This window comes from Danaus plexippus, chromosome 30, assembly GCF_018135715.1.
Source record: "Danaus plexippus chromosome 30, MEX_DaPlex, whole genome shotgun sequence".
In the NCBI taxonomy this organism is placed as follows: Eukaryota; Metazoa; Arthropoda; class Insecta; order Lepidoptera; family Nymphalidae; genus Danaus; species Danaus plexippus.
In genome coordinates, this window is record NC_083557.1 from 3,061,280 (window position 1) to 3,075,727 (window position 14,448).

A 14,448-nucleotide genomic window follows, 5' to 3' on the forward strand; every position below is an offset into this window, starting at 1 on the left:
ATTTATGTCATTTTTTATTTCCGCAGGGCATGTTGATAGACTTGACAAATCCGTCGAAGGTGCTGTTCTACCAGGGGGACGAGTCCACCATACTCCCGACGTCCGCCTATAAGTTACTCAAAACCTCACTACACATGGAGAGCCTCAAACACAAGGACAAGTCCGAGGACACCAAGACGAGGAATGTCATGATATCGGAAGCGTTCCTGAGGTTCTTTGTTGACATTTTGGGTGATTTCTGGAGATTTTTCACGTTGGGCGAACTCAAGGATGGAGATCTGGGGAAGAATGGCGTAATTTTTGATGTGAGTCTAATATATATGTACAGAAATTAGTAGTTTGGGCTTCCTTAGAGTTTCTGCTCGGTATTAAAGATCAGGAATCGGTATAACTCGATTTCCAATATCTAAAGGCAAAAATAACTATCGGTTTAGATGAAACTTATATCTGTACCAAAATGCACGATAAATTAAATTCCTATAGCTGACAACGACATCTCATCCACAGAAAGACTCATTCGTGAAGCAGACCTCCTCCAAGCAGAACCAGTACTTCCTGGAGTGGTTCACGGAAACGGCTATGTTCAACCACTTCATACAAAATATGGCCGTCTGCTACAAAACCGCGCCGCACGCTACACCGTCCGGCTACCACAGCAATCTAGACAGCAACCTAGCGGATCTAGTAGATCTAGTCGACACACCGCTGCCGAACTTCTACGAGCTGTTCTTCGAAAGGATAAAAAGTCGATCGAAATCGCAGAACGGCGACAAGTTAAATTATAAGAACGCAGTTAACAAGAAAGTTAAAATGTTGAAGACTAAGCTGAGAGATCTGGTCGCTTGAATCTAGACACGACGAGTCAGTCAGGTTTATTCGTCGAGTCTGTTTAGACTTCCACTCGGTACTATTAGGTCGGTAATCTAGATGCCAAGTAAGTAACGTTCGGTCGAGTCAATCTAGACATATCTAATTCTAGATCAGCCGACAGACTACTGTCTGTTTGGCCGTCTTAACCTAGATATCCCCGCTCACCATACCATATGGTTACTCCAATCTAGATTTTAATTTATCTAGTATTATTTTGGCCTGAATATTTATGTTTACTCGCTAGTGATTATTACAAAATGTCTAAGTTTTATACATTTTTATTTTTAATTCGTCAGGTAATCATTAGATTTAAATTAATTTTTTAAGACGGTTCTCAGTGTGGCGATTTTATTGATATTTAACTGAGATCTTTTTGATTGTAGAAAAAAAATATATTTTGTTAGAGATGTAGCTTGGAAAGTAACTCGAAAGAATGAGCATGTTGTCGAAAAAAAAAGGTTTTGGGTAACTTTGGAACGATCTGGACAAACAGACACACAGTCACATCAGAGCATGTAGTATTATTTCAGCACTCAATATTTCAAGGCCAGGCCGCGAGTGTGTCCGCGCCCTAAAGCTGAATTAACGTTCATGAAACTCCGGACACAGTTAGCGACGGACGGAAGGGCCTTTTGATTGAAATGTTTTAATACATCCTGATCTTTGTCGACTAGTTTCTTCTGTAAGCCAACGGTACTAGTATTGAATTAATTTTAGCTATTTATATATGAATGGGATGATTGGTACTTAAAAAACAAGAGGAATATTTTATATATATATATAGATATATATATATATATATATATATATATTTCCTATTAAATGAAAAATATTCCTCTCTAAAGTCGGTATCTGTAGCCCCTTGTCCTCAGGCGGGCGAGCATCACAGTAGATATGTTTTGTATATAATCTAAGAAAATTAGACAAACATTCCTTAACTATGTATTTTTAACAAAATATTTACATATAATATTATTTGTAGAAATTTCATAAGTGCCTTCATATTTCTAGTGCTGTTAAATATGCTTAAAAATACACAGACTTCTTAAAATATATATATATATATATATATATATTTATATCTTATATATATATATATATATATATATATATATATTTATATCTTATATATATATATATATATATATATATATATATATATAAACATTCTATATAGATCTGTTTTTTTATAATTTTTTTATACTCATAATTGTTGAGATCTTGAAATAATAACGAGACAACTTAAAAGTATGAAAATAAAATTTTTCTCATTCAAAATAAAGATCCCTGTATATTAATGTTATTCTCTTAACATTCGTTCGTTCAAATTCCACGCAACAATATTTTACAGAGTTTTTTTTCATAAGTTTTCAGTGTATAGTACATTAAGTTTTGTAAATAAATACGAACTGAAAAAAAATTTCGTTTTTTTTTTAAACATTGCGGGCAAAGGTCTCGGGGAGGATCGTCCTTAGACCAGCCTTTTTTGTTGATCGACCTGAATAGGAGATGTGCAAGTGGGGCGTGGGTTCTGAACCGACATCTCGAAAACATACATCGCCTCCCTGACTTATAAATGCCTTATAACTCCCTCTATCCCAGGAGGCCATCAGTACTGCCTGATGGAGAAGTCTCGTGGACGTGATCTTCATCACCGCATAAAGCGCTGCGCCATAGGATTCAGTTTCAGGACGCTATGGGAGTGTTGCTATGAACTCGCTCCACGCGAGTCCGCTGCTCGGAATGTGGGTGATTTTTTTTCCACGTCCGTACAAACATTTTACCTTTGGGTTCATTTCAACTTACCATGAAGTGGAAAAAAGTTCCAGCACCATCCAGTTTGTTTTATAAAAACAGGGTTCGGTCGGGGGGTGTATTCTGAAAATAACTGAGTGCCAAGATACCCGCTAACTGGCCAGTCTGTGGCGATACGTAAAACAGGCTTTGTGGTTTGGGTGCTTAAGTAACCGGAGTCAGGATATTGGATAATCCTTCAAAGCCTCACTGTTGCCCTTCATTTTGGCCGAATTTTTATGAGTATCCTTACCATAAGAGCTGGCGAATCCCGCATAAACACGTCCATATTCCTCAGGATAGATGGGTAAATACAAAATCATATTTATATTATATAGTAATTAAAAAAGTCCCAGCAGTGACAGCGAAAACTTGTTATGTCAAATTATTTTTCCTTTAACTTCAATTTTTAGAATAATAACGTAAATTTTTAAAAATTTGCATCATCAATTGTCGTCTGATTGGATTCCTGGTTTCAAATTAATATTATTAACCGCTTAAAGTCACCTTGACCCTTTTATAAGCGATTCTCAAACAGATTACTATAGTTATTGTTCACCCACGCACGCTCCCAAATATGCCAAGGCTCAAATAAACGATAATTTGACGAAATTTTTTTAACTCGTTAACGTTAAATTTGTCAAATTTTACAGTAATGTGCAAGTTCGCTAAATATTATTATAAATATTTACACAATTTAACGTGATTAATTATATACAGCCACGCTTCACTGCGTTCAAGACCATAAAGGATTCAGAAATCCGCGTATTGTTGTACGGAATAACACGTCAGACATACCGAATGGTACAATTAATAACTAGAACGAAAAAAATCTCATATCAAACAAATTAACATCAGAAGTAAAAGGATGTAAATATTTTTTTAATACATTCGAGAATAAAAAATAACTAATATTCCAAATAATTACTTATATTTAATTCAGAAACATTTGCTAACATAGGTACGAGCCGCTCAAATTGGTAGGTGACAAATATATGAAGGAAACTTGCAACATATAAAAATAACTCGCTAATTTTAATATAATCTTTACAATAAACATGGAATAAAAAATAAATTTACTGTAAGTTCTAGAAGCGATTTGCGTTCACAAATAAAATAGCACACAGTTTTTAAATTATATGAGCCTCATTTGACCGAGGAAATATATTATTTAATTAATTTATTAAAATTAATAACTGGCAACATTTAATTTGACACATGAAGTGTTAAGATGGACGCTAACTTGGTAATGAAGTCTATCATTGAATGTGATGGGATACTTATTCGAGTCCAAACTAAATCGTTATTTAAGAATATAATAGATATTGAAATTTCCTTTTATAATGTTTTATATTTAAAACAATACTGTGTATACTGTTACAAACTTATTACTGTTTAAAACTTATAAATTAAAGAAACTATATTTTGTCGTTCTATAAAATATGCAGTTATTTGTAAATGAAAGTAATATTAGTTGTATTTTCGTCAAATAGAATCCGAGCTGTCTTTGACCTCTCTTTTTGCACATAGGTTTGAAACAATTTTTTTTATAAAGAAATTAATAAAAGTAAAGTAACGTAAGTGAACCAAAGTAGATGTAGTTTAAATTATCACTTCGTTGGCACTTATTAATGTTTTCTCCTAAGATCAATTGAGGTAGGTAGTAGGGCCTAGCTGTTTACAAGTTACTACAGCTCGAAAGTGGGCTGACTCGACTGGGGAAGTACCACCCTCTCACACAAGATCGGTGTGAAGTAGCCTTTAGCGGCTGCGTTTCGTCCGATGAGTGGGAGAGCAGGTTGCCCTTTCCCTATTCCCACCCATTCCTCTTTCTCCCACAATCAAGGTCGGCAACGCATCCGCAACATCCCTTATGTTGCTGATGTCCACGGGCGACTGTGACTACCTTCCATCATGTAGACCGTCTGCCCGTGTGTGACCTTGGAAACAAAATAAAGATAATTCCTTTCAGATATTTTTAAACGATTCCCAAAATTATTAAAAAAAAAAAAAACAAAACATAAAAACACGAACGCAATTATAAATTTACAATTAGACTAACAATAATTGATCTTAATTTTGAATTTATTTCATACGAAAAAAAGAAAAAAAATCTTAAAATTTAATTGGCTAAAAACGTCAGTCAGATAAACATATGGAAAAAACATCACAGATACAGATATTTCATAATTTATCACTTGCGTTATATATTCAAGAGATCGATAAAAAATTTCTTAATAAATTTACACACATATAAATATAGCAAAACTATTCAAAAATATATACTGTGATGATTTGAGTTTGAGTTTTTAAATAAAAATATTAATATACGTATTATTTGTACTAGCAACTAGTAAAGGGATTTTTTCACTGTGTTTCACTGTGTTTATCTCACAAAAAATAATATATACAATATATTAATTTTATTAAAAAACACAAGTAAATCCTGGATAACAACTAGTTTATTGTATGTTAAATTTTGTAACTACGTATAACTAATGATTTCAATCAACTAGAATATTGCTATATGAATTAATTATGTATTTATATATATTTATTTATTTATATATATATATATATATATATATATATGTGTTGTGTCTGTCTGTACTATTGAATGACTGTTTTTTTTATTATCCTTACGGTACAACAAAATAACAGTATTAGATAGGGTCATTTAACCTACGCCTGGGTCGCAAGTCCCAAGCACTGTTGAAGCTCCTCTCCCTGCATCATGGACCCGGCACCCGCGCGGCGAATCCATGGAGTGATGAGAGGTTTCGTCTCTCTTACAATTTCTGTCAGGTAGCTGATTTAATAAGGAGTGACTTAGAATATTTTTTATCCCGAACCCAAATTAGACTTTATTAACGCGTTTCATCAATCAATAGCTTTTTGTTTTATTGTTCGGGCGGAGTCGCTGGCAACAGCTAGTTTATATTAGTTATTAAAATCGATTAAGTCATTAACTCATACTTTTCTTATAAATATTGCGTCTCAATAATAGTCATTGTGTTTGTTAATAAATGAAAGTTTTATTTAACTTCTATATAATACTTATTGAGGTTTGAATTACACTTCAGAGTAATAACTATCTCAAAATTTAAAAGATTTCAATTGTCTAAGCAAAACACACAACAACACACACGCACGCACGCACGCACGCACGCACCCACGCACGAACGCACGCACGCACGCCCATATATATATATATATATATAAATAATAATATTATTGTTGAGACTATGGCTGCCACGCCGATTATTGTTTTCCGCCTTGCGTGTTGCTGAGAAACATTTTGCAAGATAAAACAATAGGAACCTGTAAGATGAAAGCTAAAAACTAAATTATTTTAATTGATAACGCAATAACGTTAGATGGAAAGCAATTTCCAGAGACCTTTAGTTATAATACATCAAAAATTATTTATGTATTTGATAAAAGGCTAGTCATACACAAAGAGCCTTTGAAAGGCATTTTTTTTTTTGCGTAACAGACAAACATATATACAAGTAAGTATGCCAGATTGTGTTGTCAATTCACATATTTTTTGAGACCTCTATACATCAATACATCTGCTTTCTTCTATCATCCTCGTTTTTTGACCTTTAAATGTCGTCTGGATATAAAATTTCCCAACACATCAAAAACAATGTCAATGTTGAGTTAGCGAAACATTCAATTAAAACTTTATATTAATTAAATATTGAATTGTAAACATGTTAGGACAGATTTCCTCCGTCTAGAGGTCAGGGTTTGGACCCCCGATTTTAAGAATTAGCCAACACGAAATATACATTTATATTGCGATATTAATACGTAAATAGGAAATATGTTTAATGAGATCGAAGACTTTCGCGAGTCATTTTAATAAAACTAATATTTTTCGGATTTTACTACGCGGATTTTATTACGTTAAAAACTACATAATCCCGACGTTTCGGTTACTTTTCATCTATTTAAGTGCGGATTTCCAAAATAAAAATCTTATTTGTTCATAAATGAAGAGTCCAGAACATAGCTAGTTTTAAATATAAATGAATTTTTAAGTTTTTGAAAAGGTGGATGAAAACGTGGGAAAGGGAGGGAAAAGGGAAGGGGAACGAAAGGGTGGGAAAAGGGAAAGAGCAACCGGCTCTCCCACTCATAGGACGAAAGCCATTAAAAACTACTTCACACCGATCTTCTGTGAGAGGGTGGTACTTCCCCGGTCGAGCCAGCCCATGTTCGAGTTGCTGTAACTTGACAACAGCCAGGCTCTACCACCTACAATATAATAAAAATTAAAATATAATAAATTAATTGTAAAAATTGTTAAAATATATATAGTTTTTACAGAAACGACCCTTCATTATATCACAATCAATATACATATAGGTCTTTCTAGGTTCTACTAAAATGTCATGATATATCCAAAAAAATTACTTCACCAATGAAATCAACTTTAAAACTCAAATAAAAAAAAATTAACGAATCAGGTTTAAATATCAGTTATATGTAATGTATCGCTAATAAAATACATTTAATTAACGTAAACTTTGTGTGTATGTTTATCTTAGATCCTTAACTCATTAAAATTTCAAGGGCAATGAGGATGCATTTATTATAAATCATTATTTTTTTTCAATACGTCTATTAATTATATGTGAGTATGTCGTAATATTTCTTTATAGCAAATTTAGGAGAAAAAATATATATATGTATATATGTTATATGATTAATTCGTGTCTCGTGGCTATTAGAATTGATTCTCTGATACCTTTGATGATTCCAAAATGATATGACAAACATGCCGACGTTTCCAAGGACGTGATTAAATTGAAATTTATGACAAGTAAAAAAAAAACAAACGACGACATAAAAATTAAACTTGTAATTAAACCGCAGTTAATATTAACTAAAATATATTTAGCAACTGACAGGTGTAGTGACTCGTTACCAAATACTAACTCCACACATGAATTAAAGAATTATACGACGAAACCCACTATATATAACTTGTATATGGCTTTGATACAATCACTTAATATTGAATATTATTTTAATTAATGTAGATTATTTTACTAGTTTTTATGTCCTTAATTTATCAAACATCTAGTATGTTGGATATAGGATACACAGAATTGTGAAGATCAAGTAATGAATTCCCGATCTAACGCACACGTACTGAGTTAAATGACTGCAGCTTTAAAGATGTGTTTCCGTATAAGGACCGAAATTATGAATCTTTGTTAACTATCGGCCTCCCTGAACACATGGATGGACATGTGAGTGGCGTTGTAAAAGTCTTAAGCAGATTGTGCTCACTTCAGGCTGTATATCAATCAGAACTTTCTGGATAAGAAGCATCTCATCGTCAACCTATCAAGAAGACATGGAATTTAAAATTTTCTAATTCTTTTCTTCGCCAACTTGAACCACATCCCAATGCTACAAAGACCTTTAAACTAATTAATTCGTTTCGCGAATCAACCAGCCGTGTGTATTTCTCTTAATTGACCGAAACGTGGAATCTCCAATTAGGAGTCGTAGTCCAATGTCGTAGTGTATTTTTCCAAAATATTAAAAAAATAACGCGGTTTCCTCGGTTCGCTGGTTTCGAGTCCACAAAAAATTTATAATATACGGACTTTATTTTCAACCTACTTCTAGAGACGAAACCTCTCATCATTCCATGGATTCTCCGTGCGGCTGTCGGGTCCATCGTTGCAGGGAGAGGAGCTTCGACAATGACCGGGACTTGCGACCCAGGTGTAGGTTTAAGGGTTCGCCAGCGAGGGGCTGGATGTAAACCGGATTCCCAGCCCCCCGTCAGTCAGGCGAGGTCGGACCGCCACTGGATTCTTTTAATGGGTATACCGGGAACTTATTTTCCGGGGAGTCCTACATACCCCTCTCCGTCCCCCGACGGAGGGGATGCGTAAGGCATTTTTTAAGAGAGCTCACAAAAAAAAGGTGTAGGTTTAAGGGACTCTTATCTAACGCGCGTCAAACTCTCACCTCCACCGTCCAAGCTCCTCTCTCTACCTTACCTAACGTAATTTATTAAATTCACACATCGTAACCATGGACACGTCCATTGATAAACAGTTGTCTTGGATTATAGAAGTCCTAGTCATATTGCTTAATTAAATAATATTTTTTTATCCACAACAGATCCATCTCGTTTTCCACTAAAAAGCTCTAAGTAGTGTTCGTATTATGCTATATATACATATATTAAAAACTGCCTGATAATGGAACGTCGAAACTAATGTCTAAATAGAAAATGATGTCAAATAAATGTATTTACTTTATTAAGATTTTCAACTGCTCGTTACATATCTGCGGCAATCCTTGCTGCTGATGATGGCAGCGTATAATTTTAAAGGTATTAGACGATCTAATAACACCATCATAAGTAAATTACACGCTTTCAGTGATCGTCCTTAACACACATGAAGTGGACAGAGAACCTCCAGGGGGTGAAGGTGGTTTTTCTTAGAACTAAAGCTGGTAGAGCCTAGCTGATGTCAAGTTACTGCAACCCGAACATGCCGAGCCAGCCGACCGGGGAAGTACCAACCTCTCACAGAAGTTCGGTTTGAAGTAGTCTTTAATGGCTGCGTTTCGTCCGATGAGTGGGAGAGCCGGTTGCGCTTTCTCTTTCCCACTCTTTCCTCTCCCTCTTCCACAATCAAGGTCGGCAGCGCATCCGCAACATCCCTTATATTGCAGATGTCCATGGAACGGTGACTGAACACAATGTTAAAAAGAGATCTATTCTTAAAAATAAAAACATTATAAAGAAGTTATAAACACCTTACAATATGTTTTCAACTAGAAATAATGATTGTAAATATATACAGATAAAATGAGGACATAAAATATATTAAGATGACAGGAACAGCGGCTAATTTAGTTTACGCTTTAGAAAAACTATTTTAGAACTTATTCGCAGAACATTTTTAATATTAATAATAGTAACTCCATTGTTTAAACTCAAACATATTTCACACAAACGTACAGACTGACAGTTAAAAGTTAATACTTCAATAGTTTTGTATTCAATTCATTATACTAGGATCGTGAAGAGCTGTTTCACGAGTCCTCGGACGCAACGCATGTTGCAAATAATCACTGGTAGTGATCAAGAAACGTGTGCTCAAATGATTTGAAAATTATATTAAATAAACATGTATATATATATATATATATATATATATACATGTTCTGTTGGTTGTGTTCTCTATTTACTAACACATCTATTGCTAATAAATAAGCAAATCTTCTTGCTATTTCGAGGATTTATGACTGTATTAAAGGTAAGGTATCTATGTTATTTTTTAATTACTTTCATCATCTAGAATATAGTTCAAACTATGAAAAGTCAAGTGTGGCTCGTCTTCAGATTTTTAATGAGATTTCTATTGAAACCTAATATTATCTTGTTTAATGTTTCAGTCTCATAACTAATCACTTAACGAAGTAGATGTAATATTTAAGACTTTCGCTTGTACACATTTTAATGAGACGAAACATCTCATCATTCCATGGGTTCACCGTGCGGGTGCCGGGTCCATCGTTGCAGGGAGAGGAGCTTCAACAGTGCCTGGGACTTGCGACCCAGGTGTAGGTTTAAGGCCCCTTTTTAACGCGCGTTAAACGCTCACCTCCACCGTCCAAAAATCCACTCTCTACCTAATCAAATTTGAACTATTTTTTTCGGATACTGCGAGTTTTTATTATTTACAAAGAATCTACAACTACGTTTATAATCTACATGTTTTCGTCGCCCAAATTGATTCACAACAACCGACGAGCAAAGGACATGAACACTTTCGCATGTAGAAAAATTAAAAAAAAATTAATCGCGTAATTATCAGTTAGTTAACAACTTAGTTTAATTTTAGGCAGGAGATACATCCATAAAGTATTGTCAATAGATCAGTGTTTAAAATCCCATGAAATTATAGGCCACGGACATTTATCTTTTAACTATGGATATTAAATTTTTTAATAACTATCTGACTCACTTCCGTCTCCGAAACTGACTCGGGTCCTATTCGCTCCTACATACCTTACCTTATTAGTCAAGTTATATATAATCGATTTAACGTTGCGTGAGAAATATTTTAGACAAAACAATGATTTATTTGACTCGAAAATAAAGAGTTAAAATTCATTTTTATTAAACGATGCGCTCTTTTGTTTTGTGGAAATAAAATTTAATTTTTTTTATTAATATTCACAATTTCAATCGGTTATTACTAGTATCAGTTAAGTGTCTCAGTCTGTCTGAACTATGATTAACTTAAACCGTTTTGTTGTTAACAGAAAAAATATTTAACTAGGCTTGCGATTCAATTTCAATGTCAATGTTAAAACTTGGAAAGTTTATGAACCGAGTTTATTTCAATATATCACTGCGAATATTAATTTTTAATATTCTTATATATACTATTCGTTATTTCATACCTACAATAATGGCTACGATATATTTATAGAAGCGTCCATTAAAAATCATAATTACTTTACAATATTTGACTTGTGGTATCTTCACAGTGGAAATGAGGTTTATTTTACGTTGTAGTTATTTATGAGACGAGATGAGATTAAACCTCTCAGCCTTCGATGTACTCAGAGCGGGTGCAGGGAGAGGAGCTTCAACAGTGCCTGGGACTTGCGACCCAGGTGTAGGTTTAAGGGCCCCTAACGCGTTAAGCGCTCACCTCCACCGTCCAAGCTCCTCTCTAGAGTCCATCCATTTTAAGCGTTTTCTTTGTATTTCTTTTTATAAACACAAATCTATATCTCGACCTGATATTATTACAAAATTTTAATTGAATTATAATCAATAAAAACATGTTACATTGATTACTGTAATCGATTCGAAAATTCCACATACAAATAAATTAGCGTTCTCCACGAACGTGTGATGACCTCATCTGGTAATTTATGCAAGTCGCTCGCTCTGTTATGACGTTTGTATGAAATATCAAGGACACTAAGACAGCGATAGTAAACAGAGAGATTATTTAAAATGTCCTTAATATATACAGCTACTGTTGTGTTTGTATGCTAGTTTTTGTTTTGTTGGAAATTCTACAAGAATGAAAGAATGTCAAACCACGTCTATAGATCCGGATGTGACGCCTACACGAGATTTAGACTGTTTATATTTTTGTTATTCCCAAATATACCATAATTTATAGAAATATTTTTCTATACACCAGTTCCGGATATTTTTTTATGTGACAAACATTACATCCATTTATTATTGCCAATACATAGTAATATACACTAATTTCGACCTAAAACCACAGTTTTGTCAAAAAATTAAATCCTCTAATTAGCAGCACAGGCATCAGGCATCCGCCGTTATGGAAATAAAAATTTATATCAACTGAAATCTCGAATTAAAGTTAGATTTAATAAAACGAGTTCAGATAACATCATTGTTACTTAGGATAGATACTTTTTATAACAAGAACCATGTAAAACTGAACTAATATTCCGGTAAAGAAAAAAAATTACGATTCCATAGTGTAGTTGTGCTCACTGAATACAACTTTGGCGGCTGTTTTATCGAAGCGTACACACGACAGTCGGCTTTCGTATTAATTTTTGATACGCACAGTATTCAGTGACATAACTGTGATTTAACTGTTGGAAAATTGCGAGGCTAAGTGAAAATATGACTATAATATATATATCGGATTTATTACAAATTCATTGTTTTAAAGAGAGCACGCCAGCTTCGAAGACGTCACTAATGTCACTCGTTTCAGTACGTTCCAGATATTTTAAAATGAAACTTCAATTCTTCTAAATGTTCTTGTATTTCTCGAAGGTTCTTCATAATCACATTCTTTATGCTCCGCACTCGCTGAACTCTGCAGTCCGCTGTCGTGCGTCCAGACGTCATACTTATACCAGAATTCAAACATAGTTCTATTCTCTTTGATTTCGTTTACTTTTAACAATAGTAACGACGACCAATAAGGTGTTATAATAATTGATGCCAGTTATTTCCATGTTGCATCCGTCATTGAAGCTGCTCGCGCCGATATATATATAAGAGCATATCTTCTATATAAAATTCTCGTGTCACAATGTTCGTTCCCGTACTCCTCCGAAACGGCTTGACCGATTCTCATGAAATTTTGAGAGCATATTGAGTAGGTTGAGAATCGGCCAACATCTATTTTTCATACCCCTTAGTGATAAGGGTTGTTCACCCTTAAACTTTTTTTTTTAATTTTTGAACGAATATGCTTGTTTTTATATTTTTTATAATGTGGCATCAAAAAATACATACAAGCCTAAATTTTTGCTTTTTTAACACCAACGCCTATTTTTTTTATATATATGTAAACACAATACGAGTGTATGTTTGTTTCGGCTAATATCTAAAATGGCTGAACCGCTTTTAACGGGACTTATTGGCAAGTAGCTGATGTAATAAAAAGTAACTTAGGGAAGCGGGGCGCGTACGGGGCTTTAAAGTTTTGTAATAGTTTCTTATTATTTTTCTTACGCAGACGGAGTCGCGGGTAACAGCTAGTATATATAAACTCTTATTTGTTTGCACCAAGAGCGGTATATGAAATACTGAAGAAATCGGCGGTAAACAAATAACAAAACTAACTGACATGTACTATCATCTCGCCTATTTATGATCACGGTTGCTGTAAACTATAAAGTTGTGGAAAAGAGGGACAAATCTAAAATATAACACAAACCTCGTAATGTATGAGAAAAACGTAGTTTCTATAAAATATGTGCTCACAAAACTCTTTGATAACATTATACAATACGTGTTAAGTTATTGTACTTAGAACTTGTATCTTTAGCTAGTGTTTTCATACCTTAAAGTTTACAGAGTATGAAGATGTATGAGTTACGAATAGAAACATGAAATAAAAAGAAGAGAAGAAGAGTTTTAAATCTCATAGAAGCTTCAAGTAAGAAAAGTAACTCAGCTGCTAAACTGATTTAATTTTATCTTTTTTAAGTTGATATCTTTTTAAACAAGCCGAAGTTGAAGTAATCTGAAAATTAGGATAAGGGAAAAAGTACTAGCGCATTCACTTATCAAAGAAAACTACGTCTAATTTACCCTAATTTAGGGGTAATCACACTCTTGATCTACGTTAATATTATCATTTGCAAGGCAATATTGAAAACCCGAAAACGCTTCGTGTGTAGTGCACCGGTGGAAACTTGCGTCCAAATACAGTACTAATTATCATTCGTTCTCGCCAACGTTAAAGTCTGTAAAAGATTTGTATGTAAGCTAATTATACAGGGTGGCGACTAGAGGTTCCAGGAAAACTACGAAACATATTTATATGTGTGTTATAATAAGAATTACATATTGAAACTTATAACCTATACCTAAGACTACATGATTGCCCCGATGTTAGGATAGCAATACCATCCATAGCTTGTGTGGTATCAGGAATCTTCTGGTTCACACGGCTTGGTGTTTGTTCCGCGGAGTCAGCGGCGTCACTCGTTATATGATATTTTATCCATACAACGATGTCGCCCCGGCGATGCTCATTTATTTTATAATATGTAGCGCGTACGTAACAAGCTGTTAACGTATTTAGTACAAATGTTTAATTTTATACTTATTGTAAATAAGATTGGTTGCTGTCGAAGCTGTGATTATGAACACCCTGTTCTATGCTGACATTTGCTGGGGACAGTTTAGGATCCTTGAAGTCCAGGCCATAGCCTCATAAATCATTAATGTTTACGATTAGATATAACATCTATAAAACATTTATAAAATGT

The 14,448-nt window shown here is 34.0% G+C and overlaps 1 protein-coding gene across 1 annotated transcript in view; it reads left to right on the forward strand.

Annotated features, from left to right (window-relative positions):
* Positions 1–1,940, forward strand: part of LOC116776525 (uncharacterized) — a 34,377-nt gene extending 32,437 nt beyond the window's left edge. The window contains exons 10-11 of the mRNA XM_061525555.1: positions 27–305; positions 508–1,940. Coding sequence (XP_061381539.1) covers positions 27–305; positions 508–846 — 618 coding nt within the window. The 3' untranslated portion in view covers positions 847–1,940. The remainder of the gene's footprint in view (positions 1–26; positions 306–507) is intronic.
* Positions 1,941–14,448: the final 12,508 nt, after the last annotated feature.